Source organism: Perognathus longimembris, chromosome 16 (assembly GCF_023159225.1).
Source record: "Perognathus longimembris pacificus isolate PPM17 chromosome 16, ASM2315922v1, whole genome shotgun sequence".
Lineage (NCBI taxonomy): Eukaryota > Metazoa > Chordata > Mammalia > Rodentia > Heteromyidae > Perognathus > Perognathus longimembris.
Window position 1 is genome coordinate 55,947,174 of NC_063176.1, and position 18,573 is coordinate 55,965,746.

At 61.0% G+C, this 18,573-nt stretch overlaps 1 protein-coding gene across 1 annotated transcript; it reads left to right on the top strand.

The window, feature by feature from the left end:
- The first annotated feature begins 2,467 nt into the window (after positions 1 to 2,467).
- Positions 2,468 to 17,179, top strand: LOC125364768. Its single transcript, XM_048364451.1, has 11 exons — positions 2,468 to 2,609; positions 5,616 to 5,749; positions 9,090 to 9,169; positions 10,018 to 10,141; positions 11,189 to 11,309; positions 12,462 to 12,520; positions 13,503 to 13,611; positions 14,323 to 14,535; positions 14,893 to 14,984; positions 16,220 to 16,349; positions 16,855 to 17,179. Exons 1-11 carry the CDS (start codon positions 2,582 to 2,584, stop codon positions 16,893 to 16,895), a joined length of 1,131 nt encoding a protein of 376 aa, XP_048220408.1. The 5' UTR covers positions 2,468 to 2,581; the 3' UTR covers positions 16,896 to 17,179.
- The last annotated feature ends 1,394 nt before the right edge of the window (positions 17,180 to 18,573 follow it).

Here is an 18,573-nt window from a genome sequence, read left to right on the forward strand (position 1 = left end):
CTAGACAAGAGTTCTCACATTTGAGCCTTGCTCCCGGCCCTTTTTAGCGTTGTATCTCTTTCAGGTGGAGTCTCTCGCTTTGCCTGAGGCTGACGGACAGTCGCCTGGGCTCACAGGTGTGCACCCCTGTGCCAGGTTTTGTGGTTGAGATGGAAGTCTTCTCCGAAGTACCGGAGCTGACAGGTGTGTGCCCCCACCACTCCAGGTTCTCCCACTTTTCTCACTGTGAGTGATTTCAGCTCAGCACTGACCTCCCTGCCCACCCGGAAGCCCCTGGGGAACAGCCGGGAGAAAACGCAGAAGTCTGGGTTCCTCTGCATCCAGCTACAAGTACTCCCTGGGCAGCAGACCTGGGAACTGCATTCTGCTGAGCAGCCCCCCTTCCCCATGACTCACACCTGCTAAAGCCCCAGCTTATATCAGCGCGCGCTTCTGGAAGGCCTGCAGGATGGACACACACACACACACACACACACACACACACACTGCCACTTGCAAATCCTGTGCCTCTTCCTCCTCATGTGCTGCTAGTGCTGGGCACTCTGGTGCCTGCTTCCAGATGCCCCTGTGGGCCGGCACTGGGGGCAGCCCAGGCACCTGCTCAGTGAGCACCTACTGGACCAACACCAGTTGGCTCAGCACCCTCGGCACACATCCCAAGGAGCCCGTGGAGAGCTGGGAGGCGTGTGTGAGGTGCGGCCTCGCCTGTCAGACAGGGAAGCCTGCAGCTCACAGGAGAGAAGGGACTTGTCCCTTCTCGTAGCCTGACCATGACCGAGCCTGGTACCCCAACTCTTCATCCTCTCTTCTTTCTCTGAGTTCCACTGCCTCGTGTCTTTCCAGGAGCTGAGAAGCAGGAACTGTTGCACAGGTGCTGAGCAGGTGGACCCTCTCAGCTGGTGACCTGACAGTTACTGGACCTCCCCAAGCACAGGAAGGGGATTAAAATGAGTGAAACGCAGCCCTGAGCACTTGAGAGGCGCTCAGTGCTGGGGATCGGTGTGTATGTGTGATGAGATCATTTATTCATCATGCAGCCAGTCTCGGGGGTTCCAATCCGGCCTCTGCTGGCTGTGTGAGCGTGGGCAGTTTCCCTAACTTCTCTGCCCCTGGGGCTGCAGTAAGGATGATGAAGTTGCTGCTTGTGGGATGTGGGTCCGTTTGCTTTTGTGGCTGGGTAGTTATGGCTCTGCTTATCACTGCCCTCCTCTGCCTTGAACCAAAGACTCGGCCCAACACCAAGCTGACCCTGGCTTTAGTCCTCAGCCTCTCTTACCTCCTGTAGTTCAGTAACCTCCAGCCTCCACCTTCCCATCCAGCCTCCTTGCAAAGACCCAGCCAACTCCATGAGGGTTCAAACCATGCTACCCACCAGGGCTCCAATGCAGCCTGCAGAGCTGGTTTCCAGCCTGGCTGGCCGGGCTCACCCTGCCTGCCCCCTGGAGGCGGTGATGGGAAATGTCTGCGGGAGCTTCCTGCGTCCAATTCCTCTGCAGTAGCTGAGCTCTCTGCCTAGGCGCCTGCCTCCTCCCTACACCTTCCTGTCCCAGCCCAAGTGTTCTCCCTTCAGGAAGCCCTCTGGACCCTGGAGAAGCCCCAGTAGCCCTGTTCCGCAACCATGGGCTTCCAGGGAGACATGGAGGGGGACGGTGCCCAAGCAGCGGGTCAGTGGCTGGACTTGCGTGTCCCTCCCCCCCCCTTTGTGGCACCTGCCTCTCACTCCCCGGGGTAGGGGTGCGGGAGGCGCATCCGGAGCTGGGCGCCTGGGTTGTCTGCAGGGCCTCTTCAAATGGCTGGTTTACCTGTAGGGTCATCTCTCCTGCCTCATGCAAAAACATTGGTTATCTCAAGAAGTAGAGCATCAACTTATGAGTACGAAAATTGAGCAAGAGAGCCGGAGGGAGGCTCAGAGTTCGAGCCACTGAATGGGCAAAACAAACACGCGCGTGCGTACACACACACACACAGGAGCACCTGAACCCCGAGATGGTGTCCAGGCCACCTGCCACGCTCTAGGAGTTACGACGCACGGATGGACGCCTTGCCTGGGAAGAGGAGATGGGGCTGCTTTCCAAATGTTTCCACGGGCCTTCAAGGATTACTCTGGGTTTCCAGTACAGAGACGCCAAGGGGGACACCGGGGGCCGGCCCTTCCTAGCGTGGCCGCTCTGACTTTCCTAACTGGGCCCCAGCGATGGGGCCTCACGTGCTCAGGTGCGACTCGGTAATATTACAAGCTGGAATAAACAATTCACGAAAGGAGATGTGGCCGGCAGCCTGCTTCCTTCCCCGCCCCCGGCCGCGGGCCCGGGGACCCGGGGGGCGGGGCCTCCGGGGGCGGGGCCTCCCGGATCCTTTCCCTGGGGGCGGGGCCTCCGGGCTCCCGGCCACGCCCACCCCGCTGTGCGCAAAGCCAGCTGCCAGCCGCGAGGCCTGCACCCACCTGCGCCCGCCCGCCCGCCCGGGACCGGGCCTGGGAGTGGCGGGAGGAACCACCGCGCTCTCCACCGCAGCTGGGCACGCCTCCCCCGGGCACAGCTTGGGGCAGGGCGGGGCGGCGGCCCCCGTGCCGGCTGGAGACATGGAGCGGGACGGTGCCCAGGCAGCGGGTCAGTGGCTGGACTTGCGTTTCTCCCCCCCCCCTCCCCGCCCCCCGCGTTTGTGGCACCCGCCTCTCACTCCCCGGGGTGGGTGGGGGTGGGGCGTCGCTGGAGGGGTGGGGGAGGGGCGTGCGGAGCTGGGCGGTCTGCAGGGCCTGGTGGTGACCCGCAGGCCCGCACCCCAGCAGGGAACCCCCCCCTACACACACACGACGGGGCTCAGTCCTGTTGCAGGCCCCCTCCCCGCCCCCCCCACCCCCGCACGCACTGCCACCGGAGGGGGCAGGGGGCGGGGACGATGCGCTGTCACTCTTGTCCTGAGAGCAGTTGCCAGGATGTGGCCCTGGCTGTGCGCCCTGCTGGGTCACTGGTGCCTGCCTGTCCTGTGCACCGCCCACAGTGAGCTAACAGGGGGACTGGCCCAAATCCCAAGCAGAAACCAAGGGGGGCCAGTGGCCCACCGAGGGGGACCTCAGGGGGTTAACGGTGAAAACCGTATTGGCATCAAGGTCAGTGGGTGTCAGCCTACATACAGTGCCTGCCGGGCTGATGTTGACATTGCTGCTGGTAGCTGGTAGAACTTCCCTTAGCATGGGGACCCTCCCTCCCCAGCCCTGCCCTTGTGAGATAACCAAGGAAAAGGCCTCCTTAGATCCTGGCCAGTGCTGCTGTCCTTGCCAGTCACGCAGCAGTCTGGTCCCCGAGATGAACTCAATCTCTGTGGGCAGCGGAGTTGGAATGACCCCTGTCCTGGCTATTGCCTCCCCCTGGGTGCCAGGCTTGGCACAATCCATTAATCCTCAGTGCCCCCTACTAACAGCTCCTTCTCACAGGAGGGGGAATCTAATGGTGTGGCTAAGCAACAGAGCTGGTTGCAAAGCCTGGGTAGCCTGTCCAGCATCTAGAGGCCTGGGCTGGGCGGGAGGGGGGGGTGGGGGCACTATTCATCTGGATCAGAGATCTTGAGCAAGTCATGAAGTATTCCTGAGCCTCCATTTACCCATAATTCATAGAAAAATATTGCCAAGTCCCAGGATCACAGGACACGATCCCAGCTACTCAGGAGGGTGAGATCTGAAGATCAGGAATTGAAGCCAGAAAGAATCCAAGAAACTCCAATTTCCAATTAAGCAGCAAAAAGGGATACCAGACGCATGGCTCAAGTGGTAGAGTGCTAGCTGAGAACAACAAAGCTGAGTGAGCCCAAGGTCCTGACTTCAAGTCTCAGTACCGGCAAAAAATGAATATTAGGCAAGTCACTGTATTCCCATCTCCTGCTACCCCTAGAACTAAGATTAGGGCTGACTGAATCTCCTGCAGGCCCTATGACCCTGCCCACTGGTATATTGGTTGCCCCTTCCAGGGACAGAATACCCCCATACTCCCATACAATGTCTGTCTGCAGAACAAATGAGCCAGCTAGAGGCAATCTAGCCCAGTGCAGAAGGGTGGGCTCTGCCTGGACCCCTGGGAAGGGGGAAAGTGGGGAGAGTTGGAGCGGGCTCCATTGAATGGGAGAGGACGTCTACTTGTCTGCGCAGTAACTGGAAGGAGGGAGAAAGCAGGCAGGGGTGGGGGTGGGGCTCCTGTCCGCCCCTGTCCTGGTGAGAAGCCACAGTCCTCCAGGAACTTGTTTCTCTGTCTGTAAAATTGATTATTGTATGTGGCCATAGTACTAAGCGTAGAGGTGAGGGTCCAATGGGTAATGATGTGTAAAATCAGGGTCTGACCGTGGTGTTTCATCACCACTCTTGGGAGGCAGTCACAGGGGTTGGAGGTATGTGGGACTGGAGGCCCCGCCTCTGGAAGCCTCCGGTGTGGGGGGCTGGAGAAGCGAGACCCGGTCCCTGGGAGCCTCCTGTGCCAGAAGGAATGGCCTTCACTCCAGGTGGCTGTGACACACTGTCTTCACAGAAGCTGAGTGTGGTGCTTTATGGCTGTCACCCCAGCTACGATGGTAAACCTACACTAGGAGGATTATGGTCCCAGCACAGGCCCGGGCAGGACCTGAGACTCTGTCTCAAAAATAATCAGTTCACAAAAGGACTGGAAGCATGGTTCACGGGAGAAGGCCTGCCTCGCAAGCACGAGGTGCTGAAGTCCAACTCCAGGACCACCCGTGCCGGGTCATGGGGCCAGATGGAGCCAGGACGATGCTGGAACAGTGTGGCAGGGAGCTGGTCTCTGCTTCGTGGCTTAAGTAGAGGTCTGGGGCCCTGGTGGGACTTGGCGGCTCTGACCTTGGGAACTCTTGCTGCCCCATTCAGTGAGAAGGGCCATGATGGGGTGGGGGAGGATGGGCCGCCGGGAGCCCTGAGTTCAAGACCTCACCTGACCTCTTTCCACCTCTGTGGTTCTGGACCTGGCTCCCTGCTGCTCCCTGCCCAGGTCTCCCCGTGGGCTCCTGCGTGCGCCCCGTGCCTCTGATGGGTCTGAGCTCTGCGAGGTTCTCAGAGCCACCCCTCCAGGCGTAGAGCAAGGTCATGACCCCGCCCCGCCTCCTTCCTGAGGAGCTGGGGGAGCAACTTGACCTCGGTCCGCTCTTGACATTTCAAGTGACAGCTGCACAGGCACCGGTGGAGAAGCCTTCTGCCGTGTCAGCTGACCGTGCTGCTCAGCCGGCTCCTCGGAATGTCAGCCCGGGAGGCCCGCGCAGCCTGCCCAAGGGCACCGGCGTGTTACACGCACGGGCCTTGCGCTGCCCCGTAGCGTGGGTCTGTACGTAGCTCTCTCCGTCGCTGGAGTCCCACGCACGACATGAGCCGCTCTCGCACGAAGCTGGTGTTTGAACCTTCCCGCTTGTCAGAACGTGGCTTGCTTCCGCACACCGGCCTACCTGAGCAGCCGGCCAGTCGTGTCCAGCAGGGACGCTGGATTCAAGTTCCCACCTTCACGGTCACCTGGGAACATCCAGAATGTCCCGGCCACACGTGGGCGGCCTATGCGCATGGGCTCGCGGGTGGCGGGCGGCCGGGGCTCAGAGCCTCTGACCTCACGGGCTGTTTCTTGTTGTAGAGATCGCCAGTTACTTCTTCCCAGCCCTGCACGTGCCGTGTGAACCACCCCCCGGGAACTCCGTGCTCCAGGCCCGCTGCCAGGACCCGGCATCTCTGCCTGTGCCCAAGGAGCAGGACGCAGAGGAGCCAAAGGCAAGTGCAGTGCTCGGGGCTGGGCCCTGAGGGCCTCGCTCACCCTGTCCCCGGTCCCGGAGGTGAGAGAGAGCTCCGTGCCCCAGAGAGGCTGGGCGCGTGCCCAAGGTTTCACAGCCAGAACAGGGAGTCATTGGGACTTGAATCTTGACAGCCGGCACCCGGGATCCGACCCGTGCCTTCACCATACCCAGCTCCCCACTGGATGTCGGGGACCTCCCATTGGCACCAGCCTGAAACAGGCAGGGGCCCTCTATTAAAAACGATGACATCCAGAGGAACAGCGGGGACAGAGCTTTGCGGTCTGAAGCCAGCAGAAAAATCCACGAGACCTTTAAGTCCAATTAACCAGCAAAAGGCCAAAAGGGGAAGTGTGGTTCAAATGGTACAGAGCCCACCTTGAGCCAAAAAGCAAGAGAGAGTGGGAGGCCTTGAGTTCAAGCCCCAGTGCCAACACAAAGAAAGAAAGAAAGAGAGGAAGAAAGAAAGAAAGAAAGAAAGAAAGAAAGAAAGAAAGAAAGAAAGAAAGAAAGAAAGAAAGAAAGAGAGAGAGAGAGAAAGAAAGAAAGAAAGAAGGGAGGGAGGGAACGAGGGAGGGAGGGAGGGAGGAAGGAAGGAAGGAAAGAAGGAAGGAAGGAAGGAAGGAAGGGGAGGAAGGGGAGGAAGGAAGGAAGGAAGGAAGGAAGGAAGGAAGGAAGGAAGGAAGGAAGGGAGGGAGGGAGGGAGGGAGGGAGGAAGGAAGGGAAGGAAGGGAAGGGAAGGAAGGAGGGAAGGGAAGGGAAGGGTCCAGAGGCTCACACTTGAAATCCTAGCCACTCAGGAGGCTGAGACCTGGCGGCTCATAGCATGAAGCCAGCCTGGGCAGGAAGGTCCACAAGACTCCATCTCAAATTAACCAGCGCAATGCGGGGCTGGAGGTGTGACTCGAGTGATAGAGCACCGGCTATGAGCGAGGAAGCCAAGTGAGAGCGTGGGGGCTTGCGTTGTCCACCCACACACCGGGACGACCTCACAGCTCTGGAGGCTGGAAGGACAGGGCATAGGTGCTGGTCCAGGAAGAAGGGAGAGACAGTGAAGGGAGAGGGCAGGGGGAGGGAGGGGAGCTGAGGAAGACACAGAGTCCTCCATAGAGGATTCATCTGGTGTTAGAGCCCCACCCTCTGACCTCCGCTAACCTGGACTACCTCCCTCCTAAAGCCCTACCTCCAGATGGCTGTCAGCCCCAAGTCCACAGAGGCCAGGATTAGGCAGCATCCAGGCCGGGCCCGTGGCCCCCAAGTGAAGGAATGGAGATGGGAAAACCATTCACCCGTAAAACCCCGCTTGTTGGCCTCTACTTGAGTCTCTTCTTTTTATTGGCGGTACTGGGGTTTGAACTTAGGATCTCCAGCTTGCTAGGCAGGAATGCTATCGTGGGAGGCACAACCAAACCGTTTTTGTTTTCGTTATTGTTCAGGTAGGGTCATTTAGTGTTCAGCCAGGATTGGCCTCTGACAGAGATCTTTCTACCTAGGCCTCTCACGTAGCTGGGCTCGTGAGTGTGCACCATGCCTGGCCCACTCGTTGAGATGGAGTCTCGCTCACTTTTGGCCCTCGGTGACCTTGAGACGCCATATTCTAGATCTCCACCTCCTGAGTAGCTCGGATCACAGACCCGAGCCACTCTACCCAGCCTCCACATAGGTCTTTTTCCTCACTGACAAGGACAAGGACGGAGAACACACATGTGTTCCCGCTCCACCTCCAACCCTTTCACAAACACTACGTTAGGTGTCGCCGTGGCTGCCTCTCGTCCTTCTGGACACTGCAGAGATGAAGGGGCTGAGGAGGCGTGTGGCAGGGCTGGGGCAGAGTGTGCTATTACCGGAGCCCCTGCGGACTCCCCGTGAGGCTGTAGTTGTGAAACAAAACCCTGTGTGTGAGGCCAAATGACCAATATACTCCGTCAGCAGAAATGTGAGCCAGAAAGGTCAATGCAGGCAGAGAATCTTCCAGAATACAGCTTTTTTCTCCTTGAATTTTGCCCCTTAGTTGATTTTCTGCTCTGCTTCCAGCTGCACTCTTTTTAGAAAGCCATTCTCTCTTGCTCAGCTCTCTCTCTCTCTCTCATTTCCTTTGTAGCTGAAGTACCCAAGGGTGTGGCACTCACTGTCCACAACCAGAAGATCCTGAGCTGGCGAGGAGCCTGGCTCTGTGTAGGACAGAGGCAATTTAATCTATAAATCTTGCACAAGGAATTCAACAGTAACAGAAAGCTTCGGGGGCGGGGGGGGGGGGGCAAATAACATCTCCCTGCTGCCTTCCCCAGTGCCTTTGTCTTGTAACTGTGGCTTCCAGAACAGTGGGGAAGGATTTCAATAGAGGCTGGGACAAAGGGCCCAGGGCAATGTTGGTTTGGATTTGTGGCAAATACTCAGTTGTGGAGACTCTTGATGACACAAAACACTTCTGGGGACAAGGAGGCCTCCGGGAGGGAGAGGTGACCCGGCCCGTGTCCTGTTTGACCTTAGATGACCGTGGGGGGCCGCAGGGGCGGAGCTGCCATCTTCCTGCGTGACTTTCGGTGACACGGGAGGGTAAGGCTTGCTTACAAGTGATGGATGTGAGGCTCGGATTCCTGGAGCCTGCCGGCGGGAAAGCCTGGGCGCTCTCCAAGGTGCTGAAAGCCGCGGCCAGTCGCTCACAGACGTCTGTCTGTACAGCACCGAGCCAACAAGACTGCCAATTCGCCTCATGCCTGCCCTGTACCTGGGCCGCACATCCTGGCAGCGCCGGCTCATGAACATACCCGGTACCACGCTGCCTCCTTGCTTGCTCTGAGCCTTGTCTGCCTGCCCCTTGATCCCCAGACGCTGCCCGTCTGTGGTCCTCTGCACAGTGGGCTTGGCTGGCGGTGGCAGCGGCTCCCAGCCACTGGACGCTGACCTGCTCAGGCCAAGGCAGACATGTCTGTGAGGCCATTTGGAAACCTGGAAGCCAGAGCGGTGGTGGAGAGAGAGAGGGATCAGCCCCCCCCCCTCCACCCCGCACCGAGGTGGGCCCCGTCCATCAGGCCCTTTGGTTTGAAGACTGGTGTCAGCGCTGTTTTTCTGACAATTTAGACCTAATCTGGGCTGCTTTTCCAGTGGAGCCTCGTACATGAAGGAAGGTCTTATCCCCCCTGCTGGGTGACACTGGGCAGCCATTGCATGTCTCTGTGCCTCAGTTTCCCTGCAGGAACTAGCCACCCCCTCCCTGCGGAGGAGGTTGGCCAGGAGGTGGTGGGTTTGTCATTGTCGTTGCGTCCTGTGCAGTCCCGGCTGCCCACGCTCAGCTCTTCCTCTGTGGGTTTCTGTTTCAGAGAAGGAAAGGGGGCTGGCCCAGAGGCAAGAAGAGGAAGCCCCCTCGGGACCTGTCTGTGCCTCGTGCGCCCACCACAGGGTGAGATGTGGGGAGGTCGCGCGGGAGAAGGTTGTGGGAGCGGCCGGGTGGCGAAACCAGGCCCCGCCTGGTTCACTTAGAGCCCTAGGTTGTGATCGGCTGACACACTGCTGGATGAAGGCAGGGCTGTTTGGTTCTAAGGTCAGCGCCGGGAAGACCTGGGCTAGAGTCACAGACAGGACAGGATGGAGGAGGGAAGGTGGGTGTGGTTTTTACCCCAGGTGGGAAGGCACGGGTGCTCTGTGGCTGGGAACAGCCAGGCTCAACTCCCTATCCAGCGTCCTTGTCCCTTGCCACCGCCGGCCACTGCCCCGAGTAGCCCTGGACTCCCCTCTCCAAGCGTGCAGAGTTTCTCCTCTCTGCGGGGTGTACACAGTTTGGGAATGGAAGGTCTTTTCTGTCTATGTTCCCATAACCCACAGGGCAAGACTATTTGGTCTGAAGACAGGTGTTAGCCGCCTGTCCCCGTCGCTGTCCCTCAGAATACCAAAGTGTTTTTTCATCAGGAAAGGAGGCCTGAACGCAGTGCTGCACACAGTGTGCCATGCCCATTTATGCAGAGGGAGAAACTGAGGCTCGGGCGGCTTACGGGACTGCCTGCAGAAGGCAGGGCCCGGCCTGGAGCACGTGGTGGCACGGGCTCTCCTGGCCCGTTCTGAATCCTTGCCCTCCCCCCAGAACCCGGGCGAAAACCAGACGAGTCACTTTCCTTCTGTGTTAGCCTCTCCGTCTTGCTGCTTGGGTTGACTCTGGCCAGAAGCCCAGCTCGCTGTGCGAGGAAAGCCGGCAGCAGACGCGGTCGGCCAGGGCGGTGACGCGTGTTGCTCTGCGTGTTCCTCTCGGTGCAGGTACGTGATATTCCTGAATGAACAGAGACGCCAGCTGCGCGCCGCCCACCCCGACCTGCCTTTCACGGAGATCACCAAGCTGCTGGCTGCTCAGTGGGCACAGCTGGCGCAGGAGAAAAAGCAGGTAAGGCTTGGCTGCCTGGCGGAGTGAGTGAGGCGAGGCCCCGGCCTGGGTGGGCTGAGCTCTCCTTGCCCGTCACTCACACTGGAGCCAGGAAAGGAACCTTCTGGAATGCAGGCATGGGTGGTGCTTCTCCCTCAACCTCCAGCCACTGACCAGTGGTTCCTTTTTTTTTTTTTTCTTTCCTCAGTCCTGGGGCTTGGACTCAGGGCCTGAGCACTGTCCCTGGCTTCTTTTTTGCTCAAGGCTAGCACTCTGCCACTTGAGCCACAGCGCCACTTCTGGCTGTTTTCTGTATATGTGGTGCTGGGGAATCGAACCCAGGGCTTCATGTATAGGAGGCAAGCACTCTACCACTAGGCCATATTCCCGGCCCCCAGTGGTTCCTTTTGTTCCTGCTGTGTCTCCTAGGCAGGTCAGGCAGGATGGCCAGGCCATGAGGCATGTGTGGGTAAATAGAGAATATTCTAGAACAGATCAAGGTAAATTGAGGTTTCCCTGTGGGACTTAGACCAAGCCAGCCAGGCCTCTCCCCCGTCTCAGAGCAGGGCTGGGGGCGGGCGGGGGTGGGTGGAGCCAGCGCAGTGCAGGCTGCTAGCCAGTGCCTCTGAAAGGGGTGGCAGGGGAGACATGTTGCAAATCAGTTCTCCCAAGGAGCCCTTTTGTCTCCAGAAGCTGCTCCCCCAGGCCTGCCCAGGGGCTGGGGACACCAGGGCACCCTGAGGACGAGCTATTCCAGGCTGCTCCATGGGGCCGGATTTGTGGGGAAGGGCTCCCTGGGGCCCAGCACCTCTGCTTCGCCCCTGCCTTGCTCAGGGAAAAGAGCTCATTTCACAGAAGTCGAGTGTCCCTCAGGGGCGGGTAACGGGGCTCCCGGCTTCCCCGCAGCCCTCGGGCCCGGTCAGCAGGATGGACGGAGAGCTTTCCACGTGTCTCGCAGGGCAGTGGGGTCCCCGTCCCCGGAGCTGTGAAAGCCAAAGCCAAGCTCAGGTCCCCGGAGCCGTGGGGGTTGGGACGGGAGCCTCGGCCTCCATCTTCTTCTTCCTCCAGAGGTACGTAGAGGAGGCGGACGAGGACAAGCAGCGCTACCTTCGGGAGCTGCAGGCCTACAAGCGCTCCGAGGCTTACCGGGCCTTCCTTCGGAGGCGGGCGGCCCACAGGGCGCTGGGCGGTAAGGCGGTGGGAAGGAGCCCCTCCCCTGGGCCGGGCCGGGGGCTCCCCGAGTGTGTCACCTCCCCTGCATCCACGCGGGGCCGGGGGCCTCCACTGGGTCACCCTGCGAGGGGGTTAAGTCCGACAGATTGGAGCCGGGGGCGTCCCTTCCCGCGAGCCAGCAGAGCTGGGGGGGCCTTGGCGAGCGTTGGGGCCTGGGAAAGGGAAAGGAGGCGACGGTCCTGGCACAGTGCCCTTCCCAGACGGTCCCAGAACCCAGCAGAGGGGGCCTCGGATCTCACGCCTCCACGCATGTGGGCCTGGGCCCCCAAACTGCCGCACCCCTAGCTCCTGCGTGCTCCCTAAAACCTCCTCCCTAAAACCTCGGAGCCCCGCAGAGCCCGGCTTCCTTCTCCATCCCCACGGCAGCCCTGGAGCTGCCTCCCCGGTGACTGTAAATCGTCCTCCTGAGAAAACCTGCAGCGTGTTGAAGAGAGACCACTCTGGCACAGCTTGGCTTTTAAACAGACAAACGATTGCCAGGTGTTAAATCCCTATGATAATATAATAGCGAGGCCCATAATATAGATCGGAAAATATCACCGACATTCCACCCTATTGGAAGACTGCTTTCCTGGGTTTCTGTTTCTCCTCATCTTCCCGCCACGCCGGCGCTGGCTAGGCGCTGGGGAGCAGGGAGCAGGTCTCCGTTACTTGATTTTATGCGACCTTGAGAGTTGGGCGGAAGCTAAGGGGCTGGGGCCGGGCATGGGTCTCTGGCAGGCAGCGGGGCTCAGCAGGGAGCTGGCAGCCAGAGAAGGCCTCAAAACTTCCGACTCTTGCCCCAAAGATGGTGGAGCCTTTTGCTGAGACAAACCCTGTGTGTGTGTGTGTGTGTGTGTGTGCACGCGCGCGTGCGCTCCTGCATGTACACTAGTCCTTGGGCTTGAACTCACAGCCTCATGCTCTCTCTTGACTCTTTTCCTCAAGGCTGGTGCTCTACCGCTTGAGCCACAGCTCCCCTTCCAGCTTTTTGGTTGGTTCAGAGTTTTCTTCCGTAGGCTGGCTGTGAACTTCAGTCCTCTGCTCTCGGCCTCCTGAGCAGCTGGTATTGCAGGTGTGAGCCACCAGGGCCCAGCTTAAGTGGCAATGCCCTTTGTTTCTCCACCAGGACTGGGGACCCCTGGCAGTGAACTTGAGCACCAGGACCTCGACCTGTCAGCAGTGGACGTAAGTCCTGGGAGGGGAGAAAAGCCAGCATCGTTTGGAAAGATGGGCTGCAAACTGACGACCCCCAACTCATCCCTGTGCTCTTCCTGGGGTTGCTGTCTCACGTGGCACGGGGTGGGGAGTCTTTGAGGAAATGGATAATAGGAGTCAAGTTAAGGATCTTAGATGGGGGGACCATGATCACTGGGGTCCTTACAAGAGAAGAGGCAGAAAGGAAGCTGACGGGGCAACAGTGGGGAACCCTGGAATGTGCCACCGGAGGGGGGGAGACGATGCTCAAACTGACTGAGGAGGGGCTTCCGGCTCCCAGAACCATGCGACAGTACATCGCTGTGGCTTAGGCCCCCCAGGTGGGTGGCCATGGTGACAGAAGCCCAGGGACTCTAACACACAGGCTCAGGGAGCTGGATTGCTGGAGCAAGGCCCCCAGGCCCGGCCGGAGTGTGAGCCCTCTTCTCGAGTTCCTGGGCCCTACAGCTATTGGACCCTGCTCGGGAGACAGTAGATGAGTGCTGAGGACAGGCGGGGGGGGACAGGGTGGCCCCAGATCTCCCGGCAGCAGGACCCGTGGCACCCAGCCGCTCACAGCTCAGATCAGCTGCCGCAGGGTGTGCCACCGAGGAGAAAGTCGCAGACCTACAGTCCCCAGGGGCTCGAAGGAGAGTTTGATCGGAGGGTGTGCCCTCATGACTCCTCGAGTTTATTTTGGTTGACATTTCCAAGCTAGCTCTGCAAGTACGTAGGAGCCTGGACGGCTGCATGCCCTTCACACAGTGCTCTGCACCTCCTGCACCCCCATGCCACGCACCCGACCTTCCTCCCTCCCCGCCCCCCCCCCCGGTGACAGGGCTGACATCCTCAGCTGCGCAAGGGGGTTCGTGGTGGGAGGGGCAGCCGGCTTGCCGCCCACCTGAGACCCTGTGTCCCGAAGCCGGTCCACACGAGCTGTCAACGTACCCGCCTGAGCCCTTTCTGTCCTCAGGAGGACGAGAGCAGCGACCTCTACTGCCGCACCTGCAGCCAGTTCTTCAGCTCGCTGCACAACAAGAAGGAGCACTTACTGGGCAGGCAGCACCTGCACAACCTCACAGGTAACCCGGCCGTGGGCTCGGCCTCCCGGGTGACCTGGCCTGATGGAGTGGGGAGGTGTCCTGCATGTAAATAATGATACATGGGTGGGTGGATGCATGGATGGATGGACACACGGACACATGGGTGAATGGGTGTAACTATGAATACATGGGTGGATGAATGAATGGGCGAATGGGTAGATGAATGAGTGGATGGATGGATATAAGTAGGTAAATGGATCGATGAATGGATGGATCTAAATATGCATACTTGAGTGGGTGAATGGGTAAATGAATGAGTGGATGGGTAGATGGATACACAAGTAAATGTATCAATGGATGGATGGATGGATGAAGGATAGATGGATAGAGACATGGGTGGATGGAGACGGATGGATGGAGGGATAGAGAAATGAGTATATGGAGATGTGGATGGGTGAACAAATGGAGACATGATGGGTGGATAGATGGATGACAGATGGATACAGCCATGGATGGATGGAGGGATGGATGGATGGAAATGTGGGTGGATGGAGACATGAATGGATGGACGGACGGATGGATGGAGACATGGATAGATGGATGAATGGATGGATGGAGATATGGGGGGGTGGATGGATGGATGAATAGGTAGGGCAGGCGGCTGTCCCTCCTCTGGGCAGAGTCAGCTGAGCAGAACTTCTGGCCTCAAGCACGGGGACTAAGCGACTCGATGGTGTCGTTGCTTCCTAGGAGGATTCAAGAGGGGCTCCTCGGAGCACTCAAGGCTTGCCCAGCCCTGCGAGGAGGGGGAGGGGCAGCCGCATCCGAGTGGAGCGGAGGCCGGAGAGGAGGCCGAGAGCCCCGCCATGCTCCAGCGGGCCGGCGGAGGCCTGATTCCCGAGACGAGCTTTGCATCCCTGGACATGTGCTTCTGGCAGGAGTTCATCTTTAAATTGCTGAGACGTGAGTGTCTTGCGCCCCGGCACCAGCCCCCCCCCCCGCCCCGCCAGTCAGCAAACACCATCCTAGCTTATTTTACAGGGCCAGGAGGAGAGGCTTGCGTGCTTTCCTTTTCTTTCTGCATCTGCCTCAGTTTCTCCACTAGGCAAACATCCACTCGTGTCGTCAGACACAAACACTACGACAGAAAAGAACTTCCAGGTCGGCCTGCTTGACAGGGCCGGGGTCACCTCCCGGTAAAGATGAGGGAAAGGCAGCCCAGAGAGGAGAAGTAACTAGCGCGCGGCTACACAGCCAGGCCTGGGAGCTCTGGCCCCGGAGAGAACCACACGGCCGGCCGTCTCTCGCCCTCCCTTGCAGTCAAGGACGCGGAGCTCCGAGAGCTGCGGAGGGCGCTGGCGAGGGCCGCGGCGGAGCAGGAGGCCCTGCAGAGGCAGCTGGCCGAGTACCAGGTGAGGGGCCCGCGGGGGGAACGGCAGCGCTGTGTCCTCGGTCTCGCTCTGCGTCGGTCTGAAGGACTGCGTCCACGTCGTGCGAGGCCAGTCACCCCGGGCCACACCGCACGCACCCGGAAGGCCAGGCCCACCTGGCGCCGTCCTCCGCCTGCCACGTGTCTAGCATGGACTTTAAAGACATCGACTCGTAAAAGGAGGTGGGGTCTGCTAGTGCAGCAGCCCCCCCCCCCACGCTGGCTGGAAACTTACAGTGCGGGGCAGGACCCGGGGGGTACTCAGGGCAGTACCTGGCAGGTTTCCAGGGTGGCCACCTTAGATCACCAGATGGGAACCCCGCATCCAGACTTCGGAGTGCCCCAAGATACCACCACCATCCCCGGGTCTGCTGAGCGCAGCGGCCTCCTCTCCTGCTGCTTGTTACAGAACACAGTGTTGGATTTAAATGAACAAGAGCCCACTGTGGCGGTTCGCCCCTATAATCCTCGCTGTTCATCAGGCTGAGATCTGAGGATCATGGTTCAAAGCCAGATTCTGGCTCCGAAACAACCAGCAAAAAGCCAGGCCGGAGGCACGGTTCATGCGGTAGAACACTGAATAAGCAAACAAACCAAGCAAATGCGAAGCCCTGAGTTCAAACACTGGTATCATCATGAAAGACAGAAAGGAAGGAAGGGGAGGAGGAGAGAGAGAGAGGAGGGGAGGAAGGGAAGAAAAGAGGGAAGAAGGGAGGAAGGGAAGAAGGAAGGAGGGAGGGAAGGAGGGAGGGGGGAGGGAGGGAGGAAGGGAGGGGGGAAGAAGGAAGGAAGGAAGGAAGGAAGGAAGGAAGGAAGGAAGGAAGGGAGGAAGGAAGGAAGGAAGGGAGAGAGGGAGAGAGATATAGAGCCATGGTAGAGCTCTAAGGAGAGGGGAATAGGGGTGGGGGAGAGGGGTCCCTCTGCCTCCTGGGCTTGGGGGGGTGTGTGATATGGCCTCCTCTGGATTCTCGCTAGCCCTGCAGGAGTAGCCCTTGACCCCTGCTATTTACTCCTTTATGCTTACGTTCTTTTCTAATGCACCTATTTGCTCACCTCCCTGTTGCCGTTACCGACCCACGTCCTTGCCTGTGCGTTTACACCCGTGTCCGTCTGCTCGTCCGCCCACCTCCTCCTCCATCGCGTGCGTGTCCCCTCCCACGCCCGCCGCGCACGCACCCACGCGCGCGGCTCTGGCTGAGCCTGTGGCTGCCGTTTCAGAGGCACCAGCAGCGGCTGGAGGTGGAGCTGGCGGGCCTCCGGACCTACGGCGCGCTCCTGGGGAAGGAGCTCGAGAGCCTGCACCTGGTGTCCATGCTGTCGCACTTCAGCGTGCCAGGGATGGACGCGGGTGAGTGGGGCGGGGCGGGGCGGGGCGGGGCCGGGTGGGGCGGGGCGGGGCCGGGTGGGGCGGGGCCGGGCGGGGCGGGGCCGGGCCGGGCGGGCGGGGCGGGGCCGGGCGGGGCGGGGCCGGGCCGGGTGGGGCGGGGCCGGGCGGGGCGGGGCCGGGCCGGGCGGGCGGGGCGGGGCCGGGCGGGGCGGGGCCGGGCCGGGCCGGGTGGGGCGGGGCCGGGCGGGGCCGGGCCGGGCGGGCGGGGCGGGGCCGGGCCGGGCGGGGCGGGGCCGGGCGGGGCGGGGCCGGGCGGGGCCGGGTGGGGCGGGGCCAGGCGGGGCGGGGCGGGGTGGGGCGGGGCCGGGCGGGGCGGGGCCGGGCAGGGGCGGGGCCGGGCGGGGCGGGGCGGGGCCGGGCAGGGGCGGGGCCGGGCAGGGGCGGGGCGGGGCGGGGCCGGGCGGGCGCGGCGGGCGCTCCCTCCTTCCTCCCGACCCCCGCGGTGTGAAGTCCGCTCCCTGCCCAGGAAACGCAGGCCCGCGCGGGGACGCCACGCCGCTCCACTGACCGCCGGACGCAAACCCTGGGCGTGCGTGTGAGCACAGCGCGTCCGCCCGCGTCTCGAGCGCGCGGGGAGCGGACGGCGGCTGGGCCCCGCCCTGCGCCCTGCGCCGGCTGTGACGGGCCACGGGGGACGTGGCGGCGTGCTGGACGAGCCACCGCGGAAGGGAAGGGCGCTTACCTCCTTAGCCTGGGTCTGCAGACGCCGGGGCTGAGGGCTTGGCCTTTGCACGTCTTCCCGTCCAAGGACAGGCCCTGCGCGCGCTCAGCCTAGCGAGGGAGGTCCTGGATCCCCGACGGGAACTACCGGCCGCCTCCCCCTCGCGCCGGGGCCTCCGCCCTGTTTCCCCCGTCACCTCCTTAACTTGGAACCTCTCATGGCCGAGGTGAGGAGAGAGACCTGGAGCTTAGCCATGTCTGCGGGCTAAACGCACTCGCCACCCTGTGCGCTCATTGGAACGTCCATTCTTCTTCAATAAACGATGTCCGGGGCTACCGCGGCCCAGGTGTCCCTTCATCCGCCAGCCTGGAATCTTCTGGTCAAAGCCAGCAAAAGGCCAGAGTGGCCGTGGGGCCCCAGCCTCCTCTGGGGCCCCGAGTTGGAGGCCTGGCTCCTCCCCCGCGGCCGGGCTGGGCGACTCGGGACGCGCTTGGGTTTTCTCTAGGGAATGATGAAGACAGGCGTCGATTCCCGTGGCCTCGGGGTGACGGCGGAGCAGGACAGTTGGCGTGTCTGGGCCCGCCATCCGAGGTCCCAATCAGAAAGGGTGGGCAGGTGAGAGGGAGGGGTGGGCGGGTGGCAGTCCTGAGTCGGGCTGTGGGAGGAGAGGCAGAAAGGCAAGATGGCCACGAGAGGTACCTGTGTGTGCGGGAAAAGTGGGCGTCGGTGTGACTCACCTGACGGCTTGGGCTGAGGTGTTTGTCTGCCGGCTCCCTTCAGGCTCCCTTCATGCAGGAGGACTCCCAGGAGGGTTTGTTCTTTGTCCTTCCAGCCTGCTGCACCTGGGGAGGGGAGGGGAGGGGAGGGGAGGGGACACAGAAGCCAGGGCGGCCCTTCAGGGAAAGGCAATGGGTGCCACCATGGGGAGGCTGGCCAGGGTGCACTGGGGGGCCTTGGGGTCCTGCCGTAGGTGTACAGTCTAGGAATGGGCACTCAGCTATGAGTGGGGGGGGTCCTCATGGTCCCTGAGTAGGGGTGTCACTGCCAGCTGCTTCCCCACTGAAGGAAAAGCCCAGTGATGTGCAAGGCAGGCTGGGAGGACCCGGGACTGGGCTCTCTCTACACAGCCCCCTCCCACCTTCCCCCTCTCCACACGTGTTACTGCTCCCCGGGGGGGGGGGGGCTGCCCCACATCCGATGTTGTTTCCGAACACCAAGCAAGCGGGAAACAAGGGGTGCAGGGGCCTGGCCTCCCGAAAATAACTAACAGACGCAGAAACCCATCCTCCTCCAGAAACAAGATGGCAGCCCTCGGCCACGCCTAGCCACAATGGAGGCTGGGAGATGTAGTTTTAGCTGAAAATGTTGCTGTCCTGAACAGCAACAGGATTGGGTTGGGAAGAAGAGAAAGTACCAGTACCGAGAGGGCAGGTCCCGCGCTGGTGGCTCACGCCTGTCATCCTAGCTACTCGGGAGACGGAGATCTGAGGATCGTGGTAGGAGGCCAGCCTGGGCAGAAAAGTC

Excerpts from the sequence above, each read along its gene's own strand:
- LOC125364768 (XM_048364451.1), top strand. The coding sequence starts at position 2,582 with ATGGAGCGGGACGGTGCCCAGGCAGCGG. Across the intron at positions 2,610-5,615 it reads GGACGGTGCCCAGGCAGCGG|AGATCGCCAGTTACTTCTTC; the intron begins GTCAGTGGCTGG and ends TTCTTGTTGTAG. Across the intron at positions 13,612-14,322 it reads GCACCTGCACAACCTCACAG|GAGGATTCAAGAGGGGCTCC; the intron begins GTAACCCGGCCG and ends GTTGCTTCCTAG.